The 27,703-nt window shown below is 46.1% G+C and overlaps 1 protein-coding gene across 8 annotated transcripts in view; it reads left to right on the top strand.

Moving 5' to 3' along the window:
* TMEM94 (transmembrane protein 94) overlaps positions 1-27,703 on the top strand; it is a 99,548-nt gene that overhangs the window by 58,558 nt on the left and 13,287 nt on the right. For all 8 annotated transcript variants that reach the window (XM_073311868.1, XM_073311871.1, XM_073311872.1 and 5 more), the window contains 15 exons: positions 1,859-2,010; positions 3,086-3,188; positions 3,539-3,625; positions 4,126-4,242; positions 9,072-9,128; positions 11,081-11,185; positions 12,159-12,323; positions 12,694-12,903; positions 15,403-15,718; positions 16,745-16,918; positions 21,307-21,409; positions 23,255-23,472; positions 24,540-24,721; positions 24,935-25,073; positions 26,324-26,439. In XM_073311868.1, the coding sequence (XP_073167969.1) occupies positions 1,859-2,010; positions 3,086-3,188; positions 3,539-3,625; positions 4,126-4,242; positions 9,072-9,128; positions 11,081-11,185; positions 12,159-12,323; positions 12,694-12,903; positions 15,403-15,718; positions 16,745-16,918; positions 21,307-21,409; positions 23,255-23,472; positions 24,540-24,721; positions 24,935-25,073; positions 26,324-26,439 (2,244 nt within the window). The remainder of the gene's footprint in view (positions 1-1,858; positions 2,011-3,085; positions 3,189-3,538; positions 3,626-4,125; positions 4,243-9,071; positions 9,129-11,080; positions 11,186-12,158; positions 12,324-12,693; positions 12,904-15,402; positions 15,719-16,744; positions 16,919-21,306; positions 21,410-23,254; positions 23,473-24,539; positions 24,722-24,934; positions 25,074-26,323; positions 26,440-27,703) is intronic.

Consider the following 27,703-nt stretch of genomic DNA (forward strand, 5'->3'; position numbering starts at 1 on the left):
CAAAGAGAGCACTTAGATTAAAAAAATTTAAAGATGCTGGGGCAAAGAGATGAAGATAATATAATATTTCCTGCTCTTTGGAAGCTCTTAGCCAAGGAGCTCACATTGTTTTACAAATATTAAAAGTTAAGCCTTACGAACTCCTGTGTGGCAGATAAAGGAATCACATGGATCTTTTTTCTGCTTGTAATGCAACTACTTCTGGGCTGGAATGCAGCAGCTGTTCACAACACAGCAACACCAGTTTTGGACAAGAAGTGAAAAAGAATGCCACATCCACAAGCCACACATGACCATTATTATAGTTTAATTTAGAGAAAAGTAATGGAATTACCAAAACTACAATTTGGCCAAGGCATCAGAATTAAAATGCCTCTTACAAAAGCATGTAGGGATCTTTAATAGGTGCAAGTGGGCAAGATTTCATATTTTGTACTAGAAATGGGGGCGGGAGGAAATGTGCTGTGCAAGAAAGACATGGGGAAAATTCAGCTTTTAAAGTTACTTTTGATGCTCTTTATTGTCTAAGGTCACGTCTACACTGTGGGTGCTACAATCTCACAGCTGTGGCGCCTTAGTTATGTGACTGTAACACCATAATGTAGATCAGAGATGGGCAAACTACAGCCCGCAGGCCACATCTGGCCTGCGGGACCATCCTGCCCAGCCCCATAGCTCCTGGCCCAGGAGGCTGTCGCTCCTCCCCCCAATGCTCTGGGCGGTGGGTCTGCAGAGCCCGGCTTGACCCAGTGCTCTGTGCTGTGCTGGTGCAGCATGGCTGCCTGTCCTGGTGCAGCTGTGCTGCCAGCCACCGGCACTCCAGGCAGTGCGGTAAGGGGGCAGGGAGCAGGGGAGGGTTGGATAGAGGGCAGGGGAGTTCGGGGTGGTGGTCAGGGGTGTCGATAGAGGTTGGGGTGGTCAGAGGGCGGGGAATGGGGGTTGAATGGAGGCAGGGGTCCCGGGGGGGCAGTCAGGAAGGAGAGGAGGGATTGGATGGGGCGGCAGGGGGCAGTCAGGGGACAGGGAGTGGGAGGGGTGGATGGGACAGGGGTCCTGGGGGGCAGTCAGGAAGGAGGGGGGGTTGAATGAGGTGGTGGGAGGGCAGTTCGGGGCAATTGAGGCGAGGGGTCTGGGGGCAGTCAGGGAGAAGGGGTCATTGGATGGGGCAGGGGTCACGGGGGCAGTCAGGAAGAAGGGGGGAGTTGGATGGGGCAACGGGGGGCGGATGAGGCGAGGGGTCTGGGGGCAGTCAGGGAGAAGGGGTTGTTGGATGGGGCAGGGGTCACAGGGGGGCAGTCAGGAAGAAGGGGGGAGTTGGATGGGGTGGCGGGGGGTCTGGGGGCGGTCAGGGGACCGAGAGCAGGGCAGAGGGGGGCCATTAGGGAACAGAGTGGGCTGGATGGGACAGGAGTCCTGGGGGGGTTGTCAGGGGGCAAGAAGCGGGGGGTTGGATGGGGGGCAGGGGCCGGGCCATGCCTGGCTGTTTGGGAAAGCACAGCCTCCCCTAACCGGCCCTCCCTACAATTTCAGAAACCTGATGCAGCCCTCAGGCCAAAAAGTTTGCCCGCCCCTGGTGTAGATGCTTTCCTGTGAAATGTGCATATATACTACAATGATGCTGAGGAGTAAGTGTTCCATTTTGCAATAGGTGTTGCATTCTGCTTCACATTCAGTGCAGCAACTTTGCAAATGAATTTTAAAGCATTGATGGTTTGAACAGTGTAGGAAACATGTCCTGTGTTGAACAGATTTCTGTGATACTAAAACACCAGTGCCTTTCAGGAAGTTTCCATTGAGTTGTCTGATTGTGCAGCCTTTGGACCTTCTTTCTGTCTTTTCTTCTTTAATTTGATAACAGGATGATGAACACATTGTTCTGGAGCCAGGAGACTTGTTCCCCCCTTTCTCCCCTCCACCGTCCCCGAGGGGTGAAGTGAAGAAGGGACCTCAGAATCCTCAGCTATATCGTCTCTTTCGTGTCCTAAAGACCCCAGTGATTGACAATGTCAGGTGTGCTAAATACTGCTTCTCATGTTTGTACAGGCTGGCTTGGTTCTTGTTGCAGCCTTGTATCAGAAGGGGTGGCGTTTTGCCAGTCCTGTACAGGGGGCTTCAGATAGACTATATTACCTCTTATCCATTATCTGGGAATACTAGAGTTATAAGACTCTCACTGGACTCCTTCACTGGTTCTCAGCAGCTGCTAGGTCAGATGGATGCAGAAAGCCATATTCTCCAAACTGCTGGTTTAGCACCTCACCTGCAAACTGATTTGTGGTGGTGGCAAGGAGATAGATAATATCTGCATTTGATAGCAAGCCCTTCGTTTGGGCCCATTTTTATAGGGATCTGAGTTTCCTTTTTATTTTATTTTTTAAATTTGTGTTTGCAACTCAGAGACCAAGGACAAGGCTAGCTGTCAACTCTCTAACCAGAGGCATCATCTCTAAATTATGGGCACAGAAGTTTGGATCTGCAGAGAATACTAACTTGCAGGGATAGTTGCTCTCCTTTTTAGGGTGGTGTAATTTTAAGAAGTAAAATGCTAATTCTTGGATGAGCAAAGAAAAGAAGAGCGAGAGGGCTGCAGATAGCATGAGGCAGGTGTTTCATTGTTACTTGATCTGGTTCAGCAGGGGGGCAAAGCCCATTTTTAGAAACCGAGTGGGAAATATTCTCTTTCATATGACTATTGATCTTTTCGCTCTGAGTGGGTGGGATTCTCTGCAAGTGCCATTTTACCTTAAGATTTAATCAGTAACATCAGTGACCCTTCTGGTCAGCTAGAGATGTAGGTATCTGAATGTACTCTGACTAGACATGCAAACTGGGGTTTGAGAGCTGCGGTCAACCAGCTGAGGAGTCAAGGAGTCATTATATTTACTCCAGTGTCAAGTGCAAAGCTAGTAGTATGGAATGCCTGGCTTTGGGTCTCTGAAACAGTGATCAGTTTCCTACCGTGAAGCACTATTCTATCAAGATAAACTAAAAGGATTATAGTGGAGGAAGATGCAATGTTAGGGCCTTGGGACTGTTGGCTATTGTTGTCATGGGCTGGGGCTCCTAACTGGTCTTGATGTTTCAGGTGGTGTCTGGACATGGCTTTGTCACGTCCCGTGACAGCTCTGGATAACGAGAGGTTCACAGTGCAGTCAGTGATGCTGAAGTGTGCCGTCCCTATTGTATTGGTAGGTCTGACTTTCAAGCCATTGCTGTTGATGACCAATCTTGTCCCAAAGTTGCCAGAAGAGCAGGCCAGTACATCCCAGCAGAAGTTAAGAACCGGTGAAAAGTTCCAGCCAGTCACTAACCCTATATTCAGTTTGGGTAGCTCAGAGAAGTGCAGTGAAGGTGCTCAACAGTCAGTATGTAGGTGTAGCAATGAGATGAGGCGGAGGGTGGGGAAGGTTTGGCAATGCAGTAACAAACCAGCTTTGTCCTCCAGGATTTTCCAGGGCTCGCAGTGTTAAGGGGAGTGGAGACTCTCGTTCCAAGTGGTGGTGGCTTGCTGAGGGTATTTCCTCTGTTTAACTAACAGGCTGGCTTCCTGATCACCAATGCTGTGCGCTTCATTTTCGTGGCTCCTGGAATTGCTTCCTGGCGGTACACTCTTCTTCAGCTGCAGGTAAAGGAGTCTCTTGTGCCCACCCCACTCCCTCCTAACAAACATGTACACTGCAGCTAATTTCCTTTTAACACAAACCTTCCACACCTTCTCAGAGTTGCTTCTTTCCCTGTGCACGCTGAGGTCAGGTGAAGCACTCAATTGAACAGCAGCTGTATCCCTAGTGTTCCCATCAGGATGGGCTTTAATCTATTTTCCCAGGAATTTTTCTTTTTAATATTAAGGCTTAATGCCAAATCCATTGTGAAAACTGACTGCAAGTGGAGGTGAACTGCTGACTACCTCTTTTATGGCAAATCCCCATGGATTGTGGGTGACTTTCCTTCAGGGTTCCTCAGTGTGTTTGCACTACTTTCAGTCTTTGCAAACTGCATCCTTTGCTCCTGACTTTGCCCCATGTCTGTCCCTGTACTGTGGTGAAGGGGAGGTCATGTGACAGGCCTTAGTTCTAGCTTCATCGCTGTGCCGACTCTAGTTGGTGACCAAAGGTGGTTTTTCAGGTGAATGGCGTGCTGCCCATCCTTCCACTGCTCTTTCCTGTCCTGTGGGTTCTTGCTACAGCCTGTGGAGAAGCCAGAGTCCTGGCCCAGATGAGCAAGGCCTCATCCACTTCGCTGGTAGGTATTTCCCCATGTCCGGCCACTGTGTGTGGAGGGAGGGGTAGAGAAGGTGATGGACTCTGTGAGAGGAACACAGGGGGCAGTCTGTTTGTCAGGTGAATCCACAGAATCTTAAAAATTACAGTTGGGTGACCCCTGTTGGGTCATGTCTAGTCCATCTCCCTGGGGAGCAGCAGCATCGTTCCCAACAGTATGTTCCCAGTTCTCTCTCCAGCCCAGTTTCAGCTGGTCCAAGCTCTTCTCTTGGAGTTTATTCCACAGTCAAATAGATCCATTTAAGACAGGTTCTGTGAGCCAACTGATGGACAATTGTACCCTCTTAGTGGGAGTCTAAACTGAGACAAATGTGATGCAATAGCCAGAACAAAGGAACCTTTAGTGAATTGGAGTGGCTGGGTGTTACGATGTCCTCTTTTTAACCGCTGTTATTCCCCATGGGATCTGGGAGCTGCCACTTGAAATGCTGGGGGTCAGATTACAGGAATGCTCCCTGAAGTGGAATAGGAACTAAGGAGGTGAGGGTTATTTCCCATAAGGGCAGAGAGGGGTTAGCAGTTTTTCTTGGAGAGGCTGCTGGGGTTCTGATCCTGAACTTTCTGAGATATAAGCTGATTTTTTTCAATGGATGTGGGAGTACCTCCCCATGCACCTGCCCCTGATGGCTTTAGCCAGGTGCACTATGGTGTGTTTATCTTCTTCTCAAGCATCTGTTTTGAAGTTTCTGCCTTTGACACAATTGCTCGGAATACCTCCTTGTGCTCCCTGAGACTCAATGTCCCCATATTCTCCTGGTGCCTATTCTTCTCCCTACAGGATATGCAGAACTTACACTGAAGTCAGTGGGAGTCACCTGCATCCTGTGCTGGCGTAGAATGAGGCAGATACTGCATCCGTTGCATCCAAATGCTCCCTCACCATCTCCTTTTAGTGGTTTCCCCTCTGCATGCTCACTGTCAGCATCACTCAGCTTCTGCCCTTGATTCTCTGGCATGGTGAAATAGGAGGTCCTTGTCTTCCCTTCTTCATTGCAGTTGGCACCTCCATCCTATCACCCAAGCTCATACCTTGGGTGTGTCCTTTTCTGTCTCCTGTCTCTTCTCCCCACATGTCCAAGCAGTTTGCCAAATCCTGCCAGTTCTTTCCCCATGACATCTCAAATATGATCCTTCCTCCATGTCCCTACAGTCACAAAGCTTGTTCAGGCCTTCTTCACTCTGATCTTGACTAGGGCAGCCTCTTCTTTGGCCTCTCCATTCCCACCTTTCTTCCCTCTACTCCATTCAGAACAAAGCAGTTAAGACCCTCTTCCTCTCTGTCAGCTGGGCCATGTAACTCTGCTCCCTCCACTGCTGCCTTTCCCCTTTCCATCGAGTTCAAGCTAATAGATCTTAAGGCCAGAAGGGACCACTGTGGTCATCTTCTAGTATGACCTCCTGCATAAGACAGGACATAGGATTTTCCTTTATTAATTCTGGCTTCAAGTCACATAGATGTGGTTGAAGCAGAACATACCTTTTAGAAAAACATCCAAATGTAATTTAAGAAAGGCTAGTGGAGAACCCACCAGCAATCTTGGCGTGTTGTTCCAATAGTTATTTACCTTCAGTGGTAAGAAACTTTTTTTTTTTTTTTAATTTAATTTCTAGTTCAGATTTGCCTGGCCTCACCTTGCCGCACCTTGTTCTGCTAAATGGGAGCATTCAAATTTCTGTTCCACGTGTAGCTACTTACAGACTGTGCTCAAGTTACCCCTCTTTGCTCAGCTAAAGACAGTCCCTCAAGTCTTTACCGGTAAGGGGTGTTTTCTTGGTGCTTCTCTAAACCCTCTCCAACTTCTAACATCCTTCTTGAATTGTTGACACCAGATCTGGAGACACTATTCCAGCAGCGGTTGCACCAGATACAAACACAGGGTAATATAACCTCCCTGTTCCTACTTCGTGTTCCCCGTTTATGCATTCAAGGGTTGCCTTGGCCCTTTCGGCTGCCGTGTCCCAATGGGAGCTCATGTTCGGCTGGTCGTCCAGCCTGACGTCCAAGTCTCTTTCAGAGTCACTGCTTCTCAGGCTAGAGTCCCCCAGCCTGTAAGTATGGCCTATGTTCTTTGTTCCTAGATGTATGACTTTACATTTGGCCATATAGGGATGCATATTGTTTGCTTGTGCCCAGTTTACCCAAGTGATCCGGAGCGCTCTGTATCAGTGATCTGTCCTCTTCGTTATTTAGCACTCCTCAATCTTTGTGTCATTGACCAACTTTATCAGTAATGACTTCATTTTCTTCCAGGTCATATTTAATATTTTTAAATAGCACATGGCCAAGAACCAATCTCTGTGGGACCATACTGGAAACAGCCTCTCAATGATAATTCCCTGTTTACAGTTACATTTTGAGACCTATCAGTTAGACTGTTTTTAATCCATGTAATGTGTGCCCATATTGGTATTGGTTCTAGTTCCTTAATAAAAATGTTGTGCTGTACCAAGTCAGATGCCTTACAGAAGTCTAAATATATTAAATCAATACTGTTATCTTTAGCAATCAAACCTGTAATCTCGTCCAAAATTTATATCGAGTTAGACGGGGTCTGTTTTCCATAAACCCTTGTTGATAGTATTAATTATGTTACCCTCATATTTCTTCATTAATCCAGTCCTATAACACCCTGTCACAGAATGGCCTGTCTGGAGCAGCCTTCTGTGGCATGACAGGCACATCTGCCTCAATTTCCCTTTTCAGAGTCTCCAGTAAATCTACTTCAGGCTCTTTTGCTTAAATAATACCCCTCCTTGGAGCCAGTTTATTACCAAAACACAGTTAATTATTGCCCAACAAAAATCCCAAACAGTCCATTTCCCACATCCAGTGTATATAGTCCTTAAAATCCCACTCTTCCCAGTGGGAACTCCCACAGCCACTCTCCTGGGAGATCGTCGTCATCAGGGGAACATCCCTCACTCTCTTTGGCCCTCTCATGGTTCCTCTGAGTCCAGCCCTGGAGAAGTCATCAAGTAAACTCCTCTTCTGCTCTCCTGCCTCCAGCCCTCGGCTCTGTCTCTCTGAGAGCCACCAAGCGACTCCTGCTGCTGCTCCCCTGCCTTCAGCCTTCTCTCAGGAACCACAGTTAGTTTTTTGGCTCTGGCAGCTCTCAGCGCCTGCCCTTTTTCTTTGCTCCACTGGTCTGTGCTCTCAGGTTCCCCTGACTCACCATGTCTCTCTCCCTGGTCCTTTATAGCCCCCAGGTGCTGCCGCCACCCTCTTACTTGGCCAAATTAGAGCACCTGCTCTGGCAAAAAGGGGTGCTGGACCTACTTCATTTACTGGGGCTAGTTTGAAGTCAGGTTGACAGGCCTATTATTACTTGGGTCATCCCCATTTACCATTTTTAAGTATTAGCACAACATTAGCCTTCTAGTCCTGAAACTTTCCTTGTGTTCCAAGACTTAATGAAAATCAACATTAATGGTCCAGAGAGCTCCTTGGCTAGCTCTTTTAAAATTCTTGGCTGCAAGTAAATCAGCAGTTCCAGATAAAAGATGTCTGTCTTTGGTAGCTGCTGTTTAACATCCTCCTTAGTTAATGTTGGAATGGAAAGTATTTCATCATTATCACATGATATGAATACATCATCTGGCTTGTTCCCAAATACAGAACAGAAATATTTATTGAACACTTCTTCCTTTTTCTTTCCTTTTCTTAATTATTGCTGACAATTCTATCATTCCCATCTAGTAATGTACTGATACCGTTGTCATGGTTCCTTTTGTTCTTGATATGCTTAACTCAAAAAAACCCCCAAACCCTAATCCTTTTTGTCTGTTACTGTTGGCTATAGATTTCTTCATGTGTCCTTTTCATTTCCTTATCAGCTTTCTACATTTTCTAGCTTCTAATTTTTATTCATTGCTGTCAGTTTCCTCTTTTTTCCATCTGTTATGTATTGTTTTTATTTTTTATTATTGTTTTCACTTTGCTTCTAAGCCAGGCTGGTTTTCTAACCAGTGTACCTTTTGTTTCTTGATTGTAGCTTTTTGGGTATTTATTAAAAAGTTCTTAAACTCTTCAAAATGATCCCTCACATTGCTCTATGTAAATTTTCTCCCAGCTATTTGGCTCATATGTGTTTTTTAACTTTGTGAAATTGGATCAAGTGGAAGTATTACTGATTGGGACTTCATTCTGTTTACACTTGCAACCGCTGTTTTTTTCAGTTTTGTGAGTTGTTCCTCTTTCTGTCAAGATGAGAATTCCCCCTCGTTGGATGCAAGACATTGAGTCGTAAAATTGTCATCTATAACTTTCCCTCCCCTTCTAAGCTCTGCATGATTCCATCCCACCGACATCTCTGATTTAATTTCCTATCTTATAGCCCCTTTCATTCTGCCTCCTTTCTCCATGTCCCTGGTGTTACAGCTGCCTACCTTTGCAATCCCTTCTTAAAGCTCCCTGCTTTCACCCAGTCCAGATCAGTTCAAACACTGCCTCCTCCTGCCTCAAAATATCAGCCTAAGAAAGAGCTGCGTCCTAGTGCGTCTAACTGGTGTAATCTGTCTCTTTAGTCTGTAAGCTTTTCAGGGCAAGGACCTTGTGTTCATCCATGTCCTGTACAGCACCAAGCATGGTGCTTATCATTAACTGATAAATAATAACGTGGACCACTGGAGACAAGTTACTGGATTTGATGGACCATCTGTCTCTTCTGGTATGGCAATAGAGAGTAGGGCCCCTCCCTTTACCTCCCAGAATGCACAGTATTCAGAGAGGGACACTTCTCATGTACCATTTCTGAGCACACTGATAGTAACTGGTCTTTTCTCTTGCTACAGCTGGCTAAGTTTTCAGAGGACACTCTCAGCAGCTACACAGAGATGGTATCTTCTCAGGTATTGTTGTTACTATTTTTTACCAGTCTTCCGTTCTCTTTCTACTTCACTGCGAGCTCCATAAGATCCTTTCCTTTCTCCCTCTGTGGTCTCCTGCTAGTCCCTAAACCTTCACTGCTGGTGGCAGATGCCTGCTGGCACTCTTTGTTTGCTGCTTTATTTTGCTCTGCTTGCAGGTTGGATGTCTTTCCCACACACCTCCTCATTTAGAAATGGCTCTACTAGCCAGAGTTGAGCTAAATGTGACACAGGTGGTCCAGCTTGTACCCTTCAGGTTGCCATGAATTAGAATTTTGCTGAGGTTTTGAAACCAAGCTTTCCTGTCTTGGAGAAAGCTTCTGTTTCAAGTCCTGTTGGTCACTGTTGCTCCACAGGTGAAATAACTAGTCAAAAAATACGGGTACATAGCAGGAGGCTGGGGCAGAATTTAGCTTATCTTAAAAAACAAAACCGTCATCCAATCAAAACTAGTGAACAGGGAGATGGGAAGTAGCAGCAAGACTGGAGCCCTGGCAGAGGCGAAATATGAAGAGAGGAGAGTGGGTCATTTGGGATGAAAGCCTGATCCTGCTTCACCAGCTTCTTAATAAGTTTGTGTACATTACTAACACTTCCCAAACCAGAGCAAGCAAACCTTCAAAGGAACTGTCTGGATCCAGCCCCTCTTCAAATTATATCACCCAGATGAAACAGGGGATAATGTCTTGCCTCATCTGGCGTTAGGACTTCCATTTCCCTGGGGAAGTAGAGGGATTCCCAAGGCTAATTAGAAAATCCCAAATGTCAGCAGGCTCAGTCTCTTCCCTTGCCACTGCTAGCCCCCACGCATATCACTCTCTCTGAATGTTTTCTTACCTTCCTATGCCAGTTCATCCTTCAGCTGAGCTGTGCAATTCAGTGCTTGAGCAGTTAAAAAGTAATGACTTGAGGTCATCTCCCTGGTGCATAGATCTGTTCCCTTTTTCTGCTTCTGTGTGAAGACCTTGGCTGTAAGAAAGTGTCTGGGTTAAACATGGCCTTTTCTTTTTGTTTTAAATTAAATATTGTCTGCATTTCTGACTACAACCATGGTGAGATTTAATCTGTCTAGGTTTGTACATGGCCCTTATCAACATAGTTTCTGAGCACTGGAGGAGTTGAAGCACGGGAGAAGTGATGCAAAGTGGTGGCAATCCAGAAATGCATTTAAAGCTTGCAGCTCAACATCAAATTCAGACCCAGTTTGGCTGGGAACAAGAAACACACAGCGCTGAGGCTGGGAGTGGATCCCAGATTTGCAGAGATGAGCCCATATGTGTTAGCCTTCTGTCATCCAGCCTCTGTTTGGGATAGTGCTCCTGTGGGAGATTAAGGTTGTCTGTGACAGCAGCACGTTTAGGTTGTAGTATTTCCCTCATGCAACCCTTCCTTCAGTTGTTCATAGATTTGACTTTTAGTTAAATTGGATGGGGAGGCAATGGTTCTAGCAGGAAATAGAACCCAGACTCCTGACTCACTAGGTTACCTTGAGCAAGTCATTGCACCTCAGTGCTTCAGTTGTCCCATCTGGAAATGGGTTTAACAGGCATGTGGTGGGGCACTGAAATCCTTTCATCAAAGGATCTGAGCATATTGTTTAGAAAAAAGATTCCAAGAGGCAGCACCAAGTTAACTGAGGTGAAACCCCTTCAGAATTTCCACCTGTATTTTCTGGAAAGACTGTGATGGCCCCAGCAGAATCCCTGTTCAAGGAACATATTTGCTGTTTGCATTCAGCAGGGGGAGTGCCCTTGCCCTTGAAAACCTTAACCTACTCACACTTAAAGTCCTGTCCCCCTGGCAATGGATTGTTTCACAGGGTCTCTTTGACTCAAACCTATAAGCATGTTTGTTAACTTCACACACCCCTCCTCCCCCTTCCTCACCCAGGCTCTCCCCAGCGAATTGTCACCTGTGGTCTGCTTCTCTGACAGGAAATGATACGTTGTATCTGGAGCCACTTTCTGTGTGTTTTAAAAGGCAAGTCTCCAACACTCAGCTTCACCTCCAGCTTACTTCACAGCCTGGGATCCGTCACTGTGAGTATCACTAGGTTATCACAAGGAGGATACCTAAATGGGACACCTTGCTCTCTTCAATCACTGTGAAAATCCCCTAAGAAACAGGGTTGTAGGTGCTCCATTCACAGCGTTCTGAGTAAAGGTCTTGTGGGGTTTCTAGTCTCCTGGGTTTGCAAGGGCTTTATAACCTGTATTGTAAAGTGCTTTGAGGTCTAATGATGAAAAGCGCTATATAAGAGCTAGACATCTACATAATAAGATTCCAGGATTTTCACTCGGAAGCCTAGAATGTCTGCAGAGTCAGTGTGAAGCAATGCAAACAGCTGTGTGTATGGCTGAGAGCTCTCTTTGTTTAGAATATTGCCATGTTCTATTATCGCTGGGATTCAACATCTCTTCCCATCCAATTTTTATGCTCTCATCCGTTTTCTGCTTTTTTACACTTTATGAATTACACCCATATGACAGCACGAGCGTTAGCCTAATTATAACTGTCTTTAAACCAAATGGGCACCTATCCTCCCAGAAGCACACTTCTAGTAAAGACAGTGGTTTAGAGGACATTCAGTGTGGTCTGGTAGCTTAAGCCCAGGTCATACTCTTGTTCTATTCCTAGCTCTGCCAATGACATTAAAATAAACAAAAAACTCTTGATCTCCCTGAGCCTTGGTGTACTAGTCTGTAAAATAGGTACAAGACTTGCCTCCTGCTTATGGATTTCATGCTTAGTTTTAATAGGTCCTAAATGAAACTTTCATTAAGTGACCATTAATCCAGATGGAACCAAGTTGTGCTCAGTACACCTGGGCATGCTTTCAGAATGCTCTCTCAAGACAGGAGTTTTGCTTAACAAGGGACTTCTGTCCAACTTTGTATCTGAAAACCCACCCAAGCCTTCTGCTGTTTGTTTCAGTGAATATATATTTTAGACATTAACTCACTGGGTGTTTGTATTTTGGGGGGTGTTGCGGGATGTCTTGGGGTGTTTTAGGTGCTTTGCTGTGTAGACAAGCAGGGGATTCTATCCTGGCCAAATCCCAGTCCAGAGACTGTTCTGTTCTTCAGTGGGAAGGTAGAAGCTCCTCATGATAGCCATGAAGACCTGACGGATGAACTCTCCACGCGCTCCTTCTGCCACCCAGAGATGGACGAGGAGGTGAGGGATGGGTCATCAACAAAGTGATGCTTTGCTTTCAGCATGGCGTGGCTGGCAGCCTTAGCACTACCTGCCAGGCAACTAGATTCAGTTCATGATCTGGCAGGGCTTGCAATGGTATAGAAAAGCAAATGTTGAGCTCCTGGAGGAGAGTGTCGTTGCTTGAATGATTAAGGAATGGTGAGGACCTGCTCCTCCAAAGAGAGTCCTGTCCAGTCCTCTTCAGTAGAGGCCAGAAGCTGCTCCACCCCCAGCTACCCAAATCCATCCCACGATAGAATAGGCTTGGCATCATGCAAATCAGTAGTGGGGATTTTCCATTCCATCCCATAAGTGCCTCATTACTGTTCACCTCCTTGCTCTCTTCTAGCCCCATGAGAGGGATGCTCTGCTCTCTGGTCCCATGATGGATATGGTCCACGTTGCCAATGAACAAGAGAGGAACGACTGGTCTAGTGACACGCCGAAATCTTCTGACGTCCATGTCCACAGAAAGCCAAACAGTAGAAGCAAGCATCCCTCGGGGTCCAATGTGAGCTTCAGCAAAGACACAGAGGGTGGTGAGGAGGAGGCAACCCAGGTAAGGTATGCAAAAATGGATGCAGTCAGCCTCTCACTGAGCTGTAGGACAGGCTGCGTCGAGAGGAGAAAGAGCCCTACCCACCCACCCCCGGATTTGAGTTAGAGAATGGCAAAATCTAGCAGATTTGTGTGAGTTAAGTAAGGAAAGGAGCAGCTGAATCTCATTGTACTCTGTGCCTTTTGCTGGCCTTGTGGATGGGAAGATGGCTCTTCAGCCAAAATAACATTATACTCAGGAGTGCTTGGCAGAGACATTAGACAGCAAGTTACAGCCAGCACTGTAATCCTATTAGCTCCCACACCTTTGGATTTCCCCTCTTTCTGTGGGGTAAGGAGAGCTGTTCATTTAAAGGGGCCCTTTTCAAAGTCTGAGGATTTAGTTAGTAGTACTGATTGCTCTAGAGGAGAGAAGAGGTTGTGAGGAGTCTCCTCTTCAGCATCCCAGTGATGCTAGCTCTCTGCTAGACTAACTGCTGGTTTGGGTCAGACCTCTGGCAGACATGCCTGTGTGGTACATGGGAACGGCCACACTGGGTCCAACCATCTAGCCCAGTATCTTCCGATAGTGGCTGGTGCCAGGTGCTTCAGAGGGAATAAACAGAACAGGGCAGTTGATCAAGTGATCCATCTCCTGTCATCCAGTCCCAACTTCTAGCAGTCAGAGGCTTAGGGACACCCAGAGCATGGGTTTGCATCCCTGACCATCTTGGCTAACAACCACTGATGGACCTGTCCTCCATGAACTTATCTACTTCTTTTTTGAACCCAGTTATATCTTTGCCTTCGCACCATCCCCTGGCAACAAGTTCCACAGGTTGACTGTGTGTTGTATGAAGAAGTATTTCCTTATATTTATTTTAAACCTGCTGCCTATTAATTTCATTGGGTTGACCCCTGGTTTGTGTGTTACGTGAAGGGGTAAATAACACTTCTCTATTCACTTTCTTTACATCATTCATGATATAGACTAATATCCGTGGTCTGCATCCCAGAGAACTGGTCAATTGATGAAGACAGTTTTTTAAACACATGGTTCAAATTTGATATGTTACTGCTTTTCATTATTCATGAGTATTTGATTGATCACCAGGCAGTCAAGAAATATACATAAATACTGAAACTGACAAAGAATTCTATTAGAAAGGCATTATTCCATAGTCTTCTATCAAAAATGTTACTTAGTCAGTCAGGGACCAGAATCTAAACCATGCAACAGGTGACCAGTTTCTGACCTTGAATACCGAATACCAGTAATGGATACTTTACCTGTAGCACGCCAAGTGTTCATTTATGGTAGATGTAGAATAATTCTACATATAGGGCCCATGTGCTATGATGATACAAATAAATAATAATAACTATGTTCACAAAACCAGCAGTAGATTGTGAATACTTCATGAAGTCAAAAACAAAAGAACCCAAGGCCAAATTAACAAAGTTTAGTTTTCATTAAATACTAATTGACTGGTAATACTGGCCACTCATATGTACTGATTGTGCTCTGTTATTCTGAATTTACATCACTGTAGCTCCATGGGTTTTAGTGGAGTTACTCCTGAACTACCCCAGTGTAAGCAAGGGGAAAGTTGGGCATAGTATCTTCTAGTGACAAATTATGACCCTAATGGTATGTCTACAGTACAATAAAAGACTCATGCCTGGCCCCTGTCACCTGACTGGTAATGGGCTTGGTGCTTAAGCAGGGCTCACAAAGAAATGTCGGTGTTTCTGTCAAGTGTTGCCTGTTTCAGTTGCTGAATTGTAAGGGGAAGGAATCAGGGAAGAATCTCACTTCATTCCCCTTGCACATCCTTTAGCATGGGCTGCATGTCCTTTTCCAGAGAAGAAAAGCATTCTCTTTACTGAAGGCCCCTTTCCCCTGGGAAGGATTGGTTCTTTTAAGGACAGAACTAAAGGAGGTACCTGTTGCTAGTGTCTATGATGAGGACGCTCAGATATATTCTTGTGCATTCAGGGAATGTTACATGCCACCTTCTTCTTAGGAGACTTCATCCCCATCCCTCAAACTTCTGTCATCTTAAAATCAATCCTACAGTTCTTTCCCTGGTTATCTTCTGAGTTTGTTCATACTCCCACTTATGGCAATGGTAAAACTCCCACAGATTTCAGTGTGGGAAGGATCAGGAACTTAATATTTATTTTTCTAAATGTGTTACTAGAAAGTAGTTTAATCTCCCTGGAAAAGCCCCCGGGCCCTTTACAGTAGTCATTCCCTCATCACATACTCATTCATTTTCCTCCCTTAGAATTTAGACCATTAAAAAACATTGTTTTTACTCTGGAGAATCTCAGACGGTGGAACTAAGGAAGCTGCTACTTTTGATAAGTGGAGGAAGCAATGGCCTGTTAATCTTCCCTGTTATATCTGGGACTCTCTCTTCTGCTAAGGGATACTTAGCTTGGGATGGGAATTGGAGCATCTCTAGCAACTACGTTCCATTATAACTAACCAGGTTTTTCTTGCATGTCTGATCAGGCTGGCGGTGACAGTGAGGGACTGGCCTGTGAGGCTGAAGACTTCGTGTGTGACTACCACCTCAAAATGCTCAGCCTGTCCCAGGACCAGCAGAACCCCTCCTGTATCCAGTTCGACGACTCCAACTGGCAGATGCACCTAACTTCCCTGAAGCCTCTGGGCTTGAATGTGCTGCTCAACCTCTGCAATGCCAGTGTGACGGAGCGCCTATGCCGCTTCTCTGACCACCTCTGCAACATTGCCCTCCAGGAGACCCACAATGCCGTGCTGCCTGTCCATGTGCCCTGGGGGCTCTGTGAGTTTGCCAGGCTAATAGGTAAGGAAGAACCAAACAAGGAGACAGCTGAGAAATGGTAGCTGGTAGTCTTCATGGTAGTCTTACTGAGCCAGCTGAATACTGGGAGAGTACCAGAATGGTACCTCTTTGTTAGTTGGAAAGCTGGAGTTCAGATCTGACTCTGATCTTTTCTCTTTGGGTCAATGCTCAGAGGTTTGACATCAGACTTGTTGCCAGTGTCATTGGAGAGTTCACCGCAGACAGGTTCAGACACGGTGCTACAGTCATTGAGTGACATTCATGGCTAAGAGTTTTCCCAGCCAACACAAGCTAAATTTGGTAAAGTTCTAGTTCAAATCCTTCAGTGTTATGGACAGCAGCAGAGCTGATGAAGAAGCTTTTTGCCCCACAGTGGATAAAGAATGACCAATAAGAACGGACAAATTGCTCCTCTGATGTCTTTGTCAGTGCGAATGTTTAGGCTTGTGTATTACAGAGAAACTGGCAGTGGTTAGCCAGAAGTAATATGTAGCACTTCACATCTTCAGTACTTCATAATCCGCATCCCACTCTTGTGAGGTAGATAAGTATCAATGTCCCCATTTAAGAGTGAGGCACAGGAATGTTAAATGACTTGTCCTAGGTCACACAATGAGTCAGTGGCAGAGCCAGAATTAACATTTGAGAGTTTCTGACCTCTTGTCCTATGCTTGTTCTTCTAAATTGCTCTCCTTCTCTTAAATGAATCAGGAGTGCTAAGGACTCCACTAATAATATCATCTGGCTCTTATATAGCACATCTCATCAGTAGATCTCAAAGCATTTTAGTGTATGCACATAGTAGAATGCAGGCAAGTCAGCTAGGTAAGCGTAACCTCTGTCCCCTGGCTGTTAGCACACACTGGGGCTACAGAATGTCACTGGCTTGGTTTCTGGTGGATGCTGTTGCTGGGAAGATATCAGAATGACTGCAGCCAGGGGATGGAGGGGAGCAGCAAAGTGAGATCTCCTCCATTTTACTTTGGGTTGTGTCTAATCTTTCTCCCCTTTACATTCATGTTTCAGGTTTCACACCCGGAGCCAAAGAGCTTTTCAAGCAGGAGAACCACTTGGCCCTGTACCGCCTGCCGACTGATGAGATGGTGAAGGAGACAGTACTGGGAAAACTCTCTTCCATCACCAAGAGGAGACCACCTTTGAGTCACATGATCAGCCTTTTTGTTAAGGACACCACCACCAGTAAGGCTGCCTCCCTTCTCTTGGGTATAGGTGTTGGATATAGTAGGGGAGGGGAAATGGAGTATTTTGCAAGTCTCAAAAACAGCCTAGGAATTGCCAGAGTAGAACAGACCAAGGCTCCCTCTAGACCAGAGGTGGGCAAACTATGGCCTGGGGACCACATCTGGCCCTCCAGATGTTTTAATCCAGCCCTCGAGCTCCCACTGGGAATTGGGGTCTGGGGCTTGCTCTGCTCCGGCGCTCCAACCAGGGAGCGGGGTCAGGGGCTTGCACCACTCCAAACGGCTCCTGGAAGCAGTGGCATGTCCCCACTCCAGCTCCTACGCATAGGGGCAGCCAGGGGGCTCCGCATGCTGCCTCCACCCCAAGCGCCACCCCTGCAGATCCCATTGGCTGGGAACTGCAGCCAATGGGAGCTGCAGGGGTGGCGCCTGTGCACAGAGCAGCGCTCAGAGCTGCCTGGATATGCCTCTGCATAGGAGCTGGAGAGGGGACATGCTGCTGTTTCTGGGAGCTGCTTGAGATCAGTGCCACCCAGAGCCTGACCCCCTCCCTGCTCTAACCCCCTGCCCCAGCCCTGATCCTCCTCCCACCCTCTGAACCGCTCAGTCCCAGCCCGGAGCACCCTCCTACACCCCCAACTCCTCATCCCCAACCCCACCCCAGAGCCCGCCCCCCCTGCTGGAGCCCTCATGCCCTCCTGCACCCCAACTCCCAGTTTGTGAGCATTCATGGCTCGCTATACAATTTCCATACCCAGATGTGGCCCTCGAGCCAAAAAGTTTGCCCACCCCTGCTCTAGACTGATATCCTGTGTCTACCTGCAGCCAATACCAACTGCTAAAGAGGAAGCTGTAAACTTCTTGGTAACACACGTCACTGTGTAGTGCTATAACATGTTGGGAGGAATTTCTTCCTGACCCTAGTGTGTGACCAGCTCTTCCCAGAAGCATGAGGATTGTGAGTAACCTTTGTAATTTGGTTCTGGCTAATGTTATATCCAACGTATTAATGATCTTTTGTGTGTCTGTGTCCTGGAAAAGCAGAACAAGAGGAGTTTCCTGTTTGTCTATGCACAGACTTTGTTGTCCCAGTGAAATCAATACTGTACAGAGTTGAAAGTCCCTGGGGGTAAACCATATCCTTCTGTCCAGCAGTTAATCTCACACCTTGACCTGGGAAGATTTTTTTTATATTTGTTCCAGTTGCTGTCATCTTGTCTTTATAGGAAAGGCTTTGAAATGTGGTGGTCAGAGTTGACTGCTGGGATTCTCAATATAGGGAACTACCTTTAATCTTGCCTCATTCTAACTTCATTTCCTAAGTTTTAAAAGTTTTTTTTCCTAGAGGGTTCAGATATGCGTGTGTGTGTGTGTGTGACCGTAATAATGCTGTCTAGAATGAACTGTAAGAAGAATGTTAACAGTGAGGGTAATTAACCATTGGAATAATTTACTTAAGGATGTGGTAGATTGTTCATCACTTGAAGCCTTTAAATCAAGGTTGTATGGCTTTCTAAAATTACGCTCTAGGTCAACCAGAAATTATGAGCTTGGTGCAGGAATTACTGGGTGAAATTCTCTGGACTGTGTTATGCAGGGGGTCAGACTAGATCATAATGGCCCCTTTTGGCTTTAAAAATCTTGGAATGAATGTTTGAATCCATACACCATAATGAGACCTCTGTAAGGAAACCAAAGGTGGACAGGTAGTAAATTATGTACCCTGAGCAGAAATAGTACATAACCCATCTCTAGATTCCCTTGTCTTGTTTAGTGAAATATGTCCCTGTTAATCTGACATTTTTCACCCCAAATCCATAGTAACTGGAGGTGAGTAAGGATTCACATGCTTCTGGAGTGAAATGACCCAATGGCCTGTACTGCCTCCATCTTCCCTTGTTGTAGTTAAAAATCTTAATTTTTGCATAGTCTTATTTTGATTGCTGCACCAGTGCTGGAGGTTGGGATTGCTGCTGGGAACCTTTTGTTTAGGAAGAGTTTTAACACCAGCCCATATCCAATGCAAAGAGTGATCTGGCTCACTTGAGCAGACTCACTGCTGCTCAGTTAGCCTCTATCTCTAGCCCGAGAAGAAAATAGCATGAATTCAGTATTGACTACAGCCAGCCACCAGGAGCACCTCCTCTCCCACCCCCAGTACCGGTGGGAGCAGGGATTTTACCCAGTTTACTGCCAGGAGCCTAGTGAGGAGTCTCATGCTTTGTAAATCAGCGTAATTTGGCAGGGCATACATGTAAATACTGAACAGTCACAGTGTTTAATACTCATCCTTAGCCATTTCTAAACGATCCCACTGCTCATTAGCTAATAGCCATGTTCCCAGGTCAGGTTGTTAATTTACCTAGAGTTATAGCCTAGGGTTTTTTTTAGTTGTTTCCTTGTGCCATGAGGCATCTGATCTGTATGTCTTTGTAGGTTCTATTTCTGGTCCCTGGAGAGGTTTGTGTAAGGCATAGGCTGTGAGTATTACATGGATGTTGATTTGTGGCTTAGGTGAGGATTGTAGGGGAAAAGCCAGAGTGAACAATGGCCCCTGGTTTAGCAGAATCCCATTTCTGTTACTAACCTTGTGATTTACTAATCCCAGTTTTGGGCAGGTTTAGCTCACAGTGCCATCAATGACATTGGAATCAATGCCACCACAGCACGGATTGGAGTGGTACATGAACTGTGTCGCTGGCATTAACTTCTACAGAGTGCCAGCAGGGTGGGCTGTGCAAGGTGCTGTTGATGCTGAACAGAAACTATGTAGGATGGAAAGCAGAAGTGTAGCTGCTGCTGTGTGTGTTCGCCCACCAGTTCCTACTCTGTATACCAGGCATGGACTTTGCAGGGGTCAGCTGGAATCTCCTGCCCTTTTGTTCACAGCAGAGGCTATCTGACCGTACAGCCACTATGGTGAGGATATAAGGTTTTTACAGTAAAATTAACCCAAACCTCACACGAGCTGTCCATTGTGTTCCTCTAACAAGCAGCCTCTTTCACATTCTGCTCCTATTGCGTTCAGATGTTTGTTATGCTGATAAATTCAGCCTGTGGTGTCTATTTTTAGTACAAAGCAGAGAGCTGGTATGTTTTGGAAAATCCTCAAGTATTCATGAAGGTCCCCTGCCTGATTTGCATGAACAGATATTCTTGGCTCTTGACCTCATTGGCTAGCATGAGTGTCTGCACTCAGCAGCAATGCCTGCAAGAAGTCTTTGGACTCGCTTTTTGGAAGTCATTTTTTTCTCTCTTTAGATCAGCTTTGAAACCATTGGGGGCAGTCACAGAGCAGCTGGAGGAGGGAATCAAATTAACCTTGACAGTGAATGCTACGTGCATGTAATGTTAATGTTTCCACATGAGATAATGAGAGATAGGAACTCTGGAGGGAAGGCAGCCCCTCCATCCTTGACTTCTGATCTACCTACCATGCCCTGGTCTTGTACCAGATAAGTGAAAATCACATGATGATCTGAGACACCCTGGAACACCCAGGCCCAGCAGGATGAGTTACAGGTTATTGTTCAGCCTTAAAGTATCATAGAATTGGAAAAGATGGAAAGACCTAAAAGATCATGGACATTAAGGAATCTTGGCTCCTCTTCTGGTCAGTGTGAGGGGTTGTTCTCTGCAGTATGTCTTCTAGAGCTTTCGTCCAGCCTCGTTTTAAATGCCCCAGGCAATGACCGTTAATCACCCAACTTCTTCTGTGGAATAGTGCTGATGATAATAATACCTCACTCTTATCCAGTGCTTTTTATCAGTAGATCTGAAAGTGCTTTACAAAGGAGGTCACTATCCTTATCTGAGGCACAGGGAGGTGAAGTGACTTGCCAGGCCAGTGAATAGAACACCCAGGTCTCCTGAGTCCCAGTCCTATGCCCTTAACCTCTAGTCCATGCTGCCTCCAATCTAATAGACTCCAGTCTATTAACAGGCTTTCACTGTTAAATTATCCCCTGCTATTCAACTCAAATTTCTCTTTACTTAGTTTCATCTCATGACTCCATTACTCCTGGTTATACCCTGATTTGGAGGGGTACTGGATACAGAAGCAACCTGGTCCTCACTTTTCTGCAGGAGAAAGATCATTGCAATGTAAGGGGAGAGGTACTGGAACTGGCTACCTGGTCCACAATTTACCACTAGCTCAGTTAACTTATAGCCAGGCAAAGAGCAGCCAAACATACATCATCTCCTCTTGAACAGTCTCTGTGGCTGACACATTCTTGACATGGCCAGTGGGGATGTATTGGGCAGATCAGGATGTTCTGTCTTATTGTGGGATACTCTGTAGTTTTTAACTGTCAAACAAGCCATTGGAATTAAATCCCTTGGCTGGGAATGTACAGGTGAGACACCTTCCCATTTTCTCCCTAGGCACTGAGCAGATGCTTTCTCACGGGACAGCTGACATCATTCTTGAGGCCTGCACAGACTTTTGGGATGGTGCTGATATCTACCCCCTCTCCGGCTCTGACAGGTGGGTGGCCTTACCTCATTGACATACAGGAGTTACTGGTTTAAAATTAATTACTGGAGAGAATTATGTTTATATTAAGGCTCCACATAACAATACTTTATAAGCTATTTATAAATGATAAATAGCTGTTATAAGCATGTTATAAATGTGAGTTGTCTGTAGTTGGTTATAAGCACATCGTTAAAAGGGGTTACATGGTTATAAGCAATCTATTGATCCGTTGGACTCTAACAATTTACCAACCCTTTATTAAGACTTTTGTTCATCATTTATAAACCCTTTATAATTTGTTTATAAATGGAACCTTACTGTAAAGTATGCCCGAGAATCCTAAGCAAGTTCAGTGATGGTAGCAATAGGATTTTGTTTGGTTATCTCTGGGAAGTCCTATATCTGCATACAAGGAGTGGTACATTCCAGCTATTAGTGGTATCTTGCTGGGGTGGATTTGATGCTCCCTATGCCATTATTGTCACCTTTTGTCATTTGACAGATCAGTCCTGATTTGTTTTGTTGGCCTGCATTACATTGTGCTAGTGTCTCTTGCTATTTTCAGGCATTAAGACCTGTTACTTTTTTGAATATTTCTTTTACGAGGCATTGATTAAAAACTCTGTGTTGAGTAGTTCTGGACCAGCCTAATGTTACCACTACAAATTCAAAACAAGCATGGAATTTTAAGCTACTCCAATGACTGCGTGTTGACAATCTGCCTTTAAACGCAGCTGTTTGGAACTGCACCACTGGTGTACTATGATGGGGGGCTCTTTGTTCAACTTGCATTGGCTTTGTATCACTGCACCTTGCAAATCTATATAATATTGTCAGGGTTCCATTCTAGCTGCACCTCTCGTTCCTTTCTCTCTGAGTGCACGCCTTCCAGTTCTTAGGTCTTGAGCCTTTGCCTTCCGGGGTAGAATCCTGTGATGCTACAGCATCCTGTATGGGTGTGTGCCAACCATGATTGCTCAGCAGGTGCAACTGCATTCAGCTCTCTGCTGTTCTTTCCTTCAGGAGCTGTGACCAGTGATGAGTAGTGTGACCCAAAACCGTCTTCTTAAAACAATGTATTGTTTAATCTTAACAGTGGAGCACAGCGTAACATGAGAAATGGGTTTTTAAAACACTAAGTTGTCTGTATGCATATCTATCTGAGCTGAAAGCCTGGGTGGGCCTATCTTACCCCAGATCCCTCTGACCTCTGAAGTTTGGGTTCACATTTACTCAGAAGCCCCGTCTCTCCCTTGAGAAGTGTGTGTCTTTAAACCCCCATGAGTCCTCTGATCTCCCTGTGCCCCTGACAGGGGCTGAGATCTGCCTGGGGAAACCTGTTCAGTGAGGTCTGCATCACAGCCAATGGCTCCAGCATTGTCCACCCCCTGTTTGCTGATAAGTGTTATCTGGCCTATTGCCCTCTTCCTACCCACAAGTAAACAGCCTTGCTGGTGAATTAACCCAAAGTACTCAAGGAACCCCCTGGCAATAATCAGACAACTGCATGACACATCTAGTGTTCATAAATGATCACAGGCAGCTCCAATTCCATCACAAATATGCTACATTAGTTTGTCTGTTCACCCGCTGTGTGGGTGCATCGCTGCCCCTTACAGGATGCTCAGACGCTCAGGTCTCCCTCTAGTGGCTGTAGCTCAAAGGCTACAAGCTATAAGGAATGGTCTCTTTAGACCAGTCTCTGATCAGTGTTAGAAACAAACTTACAGGGAGTGGTCCAGGAAACTTGCATTGGTGATTTCCTCCAGCCCTGAGCTCCCAGAGGTTATACTGGTGTCAGAATGGCAGCATGCCTCTGATAGCTTTTGGTATTATCTTGTGTCTTCCATGTAGGAAGAAAGTGTTGGATTTCTACCAGCGAGCATGTCTCTCAGGCTATTGCTCTGCCTTTGCGTACAAGCCAATGCACTGTGCCTTGTCCTCCCAGCTCAATGGCAAGTGCATAGAACTGGTGCAGGTCCCTGGACAGAATGCCATCTTCACATCCTGTGACCTTCCTGGGACTACACCCATCAAACAGAGCAGCAGAAGGAACAGCTGGAGTTCTGATGGTACGTCTCTCTCCTCCTCTTGTGGGATGTATTGTTGAGCTGGGTCTCTAGTTCCCAATCGGTCTAAAGCTGTAGCAGCTTTGCTCTCCAAAGCAGTGGTTGGAAATTGAGATCTAAGCATTCCCTTAAAGGGAAATAATTACTTATGCTGCTGGCAAGTGTATTTCTATCATAAAATTACCTAAATTTGTAAGATAATAGTTACACTTGAGGGTGGTCTAATTTATTAAAGCAGGGGACTGAGACTCAGGACTCTTTATGTTCTGTTCCTGACTTTGCATCTGTGCAGTCTTATGCAAGTTACTTATGATGGGTTTTTCAAAGGAGTCAGGAAGTGCCTAATTCCCTTTGATTCCTTTGGAAAACTGCGGCGCTAACCCCGATGTGCCTCAGTTCCCCATTCTGTAAAATGAGGTAACATGGCTTCACATGGGAGTTGGGAGGCATAATTAGCGATTATACAATGTTTCATTGTACAATTTCTCATGCTACACCAGGATCCCTTACTGTGTACCGCATCAAGGTCACGTTAATCACAGCCTGATCTGGTGAAGGAATCCTGTCAGTCTAAATCCTTAACAGGTCTTTCTGGAGCCACTACAGCGTCCCTAGAGAGAACTTGTTTGATCCAATTACTTGAGATCAACTCCCCTTCAGTTTCATGGCTGTCCACTTCCACCAGACACTTGCTGTGTTGTTTAAGCATAGTATGATGTATTTAAAATGCATATGTGTACATTATGCAGCACATGTACTGTGCCCTCCCCACCCCTTTCTTGTAACTGACTAGCATTCTTTGTTTTATTTTCTTCCTTCCCATGCTGTGTGTGTTTTTGCACTGTGTTCTCGGCTGTATGTTGGGGTGTTTGAAACTCCTTTGGTGACTGTGTGTGTTTGGGTAAATGGGTGTCTATCCACCTGTCCATCTGTACATGTGTGTCTGCATATTTCTGTTCATATGGGTGCCTGTCTCCACGTGGTCATGTCTCGTAATCTGTGTCTGTGTGCGCACACACGTGTGGTTGTTTGTGTCTCAATGTGATTGCGTGTTGCTTGCATGTCTGAAGAAGGGATCGGGGAAGTGATGGAGAAGGAGGATTGTATTCAGGCTCTGAGTGGCCAGATCTTCATGGGAATGGTCTCGTCCCAGTACCAGGCCCGACTTGACATTGTCCGCCTCATTGATGGGCTGGTCAGTGCCTGTATTCGTTTTGTCTACTTTTCCCTGGAAGATGAGCTCAAGAGCAAGGTAGGCTACACCTCTGCTGTATCCCTTTCTGAACTTGCATGGCCCCTGCCTTGACTGACTGAAGAGTTCATCCCCATACAATCTGAGAGTAACCCTACCCAGCTGCCTAATAGGTCTCAGTGGCATATGCTTGTCAGGGGGCATCTGTAGGTACTGACCCCAAAGCACTGGTCCCTGCATCAGCTCTGTAAAATCTTGTGTGCTCTCCCCCAGGTCTTTGCTGAAAAGATGGGTCTTGAGACTGGCTGGAACTGCCACATATCCTTAACACCCAACGGAGATGTGCCCGGGTCAGAGATTCCTCCCTCCAGCCCGAGCCATGCAGGTTCTTTGCATGATGACCTGAATCAGGGTGAGAGATTTTTCCCTTTAGGAAAGGTGGTTGTATGATTCAGAGGCAGGGTGTATCTGCCTGTAGCTAATGAATGTGGTGTATGGTAAGCAAGATAGGATGCTCCGGTTGCTGTGACTCCGTGGCTTCTCGCCACAGCTGCCAGTTAGGGGATGTGACTAGGTGGCTCCCACTGAAGGATGAAACCAGGAATCTGGTAAGGATGAGCTGTCCAGTTTCTCCCTTCAGCACATGTATAAAAGTACATAACACAGTGAAACCTACACTGATAGCCCTGAAGAAAATACGCTACTGTGGTCTTAGGAAGCTACTCAAATGGTCCTCACTGTTTCCAAGACTGGCCTGTTTAACCCTGTACTTAATCTAGCCCTGACTTGTTAGACCTGTGAGACCAAACCTGACTGTGTGTGTGAGTACCGTGCAGTCAGGGTAATTCTGGCACTCACGGGGCCGTTTAGGAATCAAACTGCTGATTTGTGCACATGCTTACTGCAGTTGCATGCACAATCATGGGAGCCGGGTGCACACACACTGTTGTGCACGTAACTATCATAATAGTGTATGCAATAGCCTACTGTGGAGGTGTGCATTGGCAGGTCCAGTTTTTGCTATAGCCTGGATGTAGTTGTTGAGGGCATGTTTGAGCCCAGGTTGACTGAGTGAGGCTTGCGGTGTGGGGCTAAAAATAGTAATGTAGGTGTTCCTACTCAGGCTGGAATTCAGGCTCTGGAACCTGGTGAGGGGCGTGGGTCTCAAAGCCAGAGCAGGAATGTCTACACTGCTATTTTTAGCCCCATAGCGCAAGCCTGAGTCAGTTGACCTAGGCTCTGAGACTCAATGTCGCAGAGTGGTGTGGTTTTTGGTTTTTTTTCAGTGTTGGACTTATCCCGTGAGTCTGTCTCTTGACTGAAAGTTGCTCTTCTTCCTCACTTTAGATGTGATTTCTCCAGTCTCTCCCCAGAAGAGGAGAAAGGAAGCAGAGCCAGAAGAGCGATCATGTATCAAAAGATTAAAGAGACTAGGCTCATGCATCTGCCTCTGAGCAGATTAGTCATTTAAAAATATTTTATTTTAGGAAACAATTGAGTGGGATCTGACTGCAGCTAACCTAGAAAATCAGGGCTTGTGTTTCCAGGCTTCCACAGTTCCACGTGAAGGTGCTGTGTGTGTTGCAGGGGCATGTGGCTGGAAATGGTGCAGTGTAGACAGGGCTGTGCTTATTTTTACTGTTGCCTTTCTCTCCGCTTCAGTCTCTCGAGATGATGTGGAAGGCCTGCTGCTGATGGAAGAGGAAGGGCACTTGGATCTCATCAGCTTTCAGCCAACAGACAGTGATATCCCCAGCTTCTTGGAGGACTGCAACAGGGTGAGTGTATCTTTCCTTTTCCACACCACACTGACTCTCTGGTTAAGAACAACACCTCGGTGCTTTCCAGGAGCACCAGACTCAAGTAAGCCTTGTTTGTTAATTGGTTTGTGTTGTGTCTCTTGATTCTTCCCAGCTTCACATCAAGGATCTGCACAACCCCCAGCACTAAGTAGTTCAGTTTTGCCCCTTTGTAAGCTCTTCTTCCTTCTTCAGTGAGAAGGTTTAAGAGTGCTAGGTGATTAAGGAGTTGAGATGACCATACACAGAACTGCTCAGGAGGATGTGAGGAGAAACAAGGCTTGTCTCTTTCCGTCTGGATTCCCTACCCTTCCTCTTCCAAGTATATGTGGGGGGGAGTGGGTGGTGATCTGTGCTGGCAGAAAACACTTCTCCCCTCTCCCAATCTTGGGCAGAGCAGGCTGTCGTAGCAGATCAATGACTTGGAAATGCTGCTCCTCTGCAGCAGAAGGCCTGATGGCTCTCATAAGTCTGGGAGATGGCACGTAGCTTCTATTGGCCTCGTAGAGACACAAATTTAAAACCACTCCTGTAGGCCGCTATTTAGAAAAAGAAAACTTATCTTCTTAAATTTCAGCAGGGTTGCGGATGAAATACCTCCCCCTTCTCCCCACCATCCCCCCCCCACCCCAACTCCCCACGCACTCACACACTAGAAGACAGCTCACACACTAGGAGAGTCCCAAAGAGCTTGGCCTTCGGACATGCAAAAACTCGCCTGGGGGAAGTACCCTTCTCTCACTGGCTCAGTCTATATCCCCTTCCTCCCGCTGGAGCCATTCCCCCTCATTCCTTTTTTCATGTTCATTTCTCCCTCCCGCTGCATCAAACAACCTCTCTCTCTCTCTCTCTCTCTCTCTTGCCCAGGAAGGCTAGCTCCAGCAGCAGCAGCACTCTTCACTCAGTTGGTTTTCCTGGTCTGGTGTTCCAGGTTGAATTGAAGGATTCAGTCTCTTCCTAATGCAGTGTCTGAACTAGTGTTCTGGCTGGATGGTCAAACGCTAGTTAAATCCCTGACCACTGTTGGGTCATGCTGCACCTGCAAAGGGCAAATAGCAAATCATGGGGGAGAGCATGGGCCAATCAGCATGTGAACTGCAAAATAACACTTCAGCGGGAGCCTTGTTTTATACTCTCTTAGGAAAGCCAAGCTCTCTCCACAGTGGATAGACAGCAACTTATGCTCGATCCTGCAATCGCAGGAATCTTGCCCCACAGAGATTTGAGTGCAGGAGTTGGGGGG

The sequence above is a fragment of the Lepidochelys kempii genome, chromosome 14 (genome assembly GCF_965140265.1).
Source record: "Lepidochelys kempii isolate rLepKem1 chromosome 14, rLepKem1.hap2, whole genome shotgun sequence".
In the NCBI taxonomy this organism is placed as follows: Eukaryota; Metazoa; Chordata; order Testudines; family Cheloniidae; genus Lepidochelys; species Lepidochelys kempii.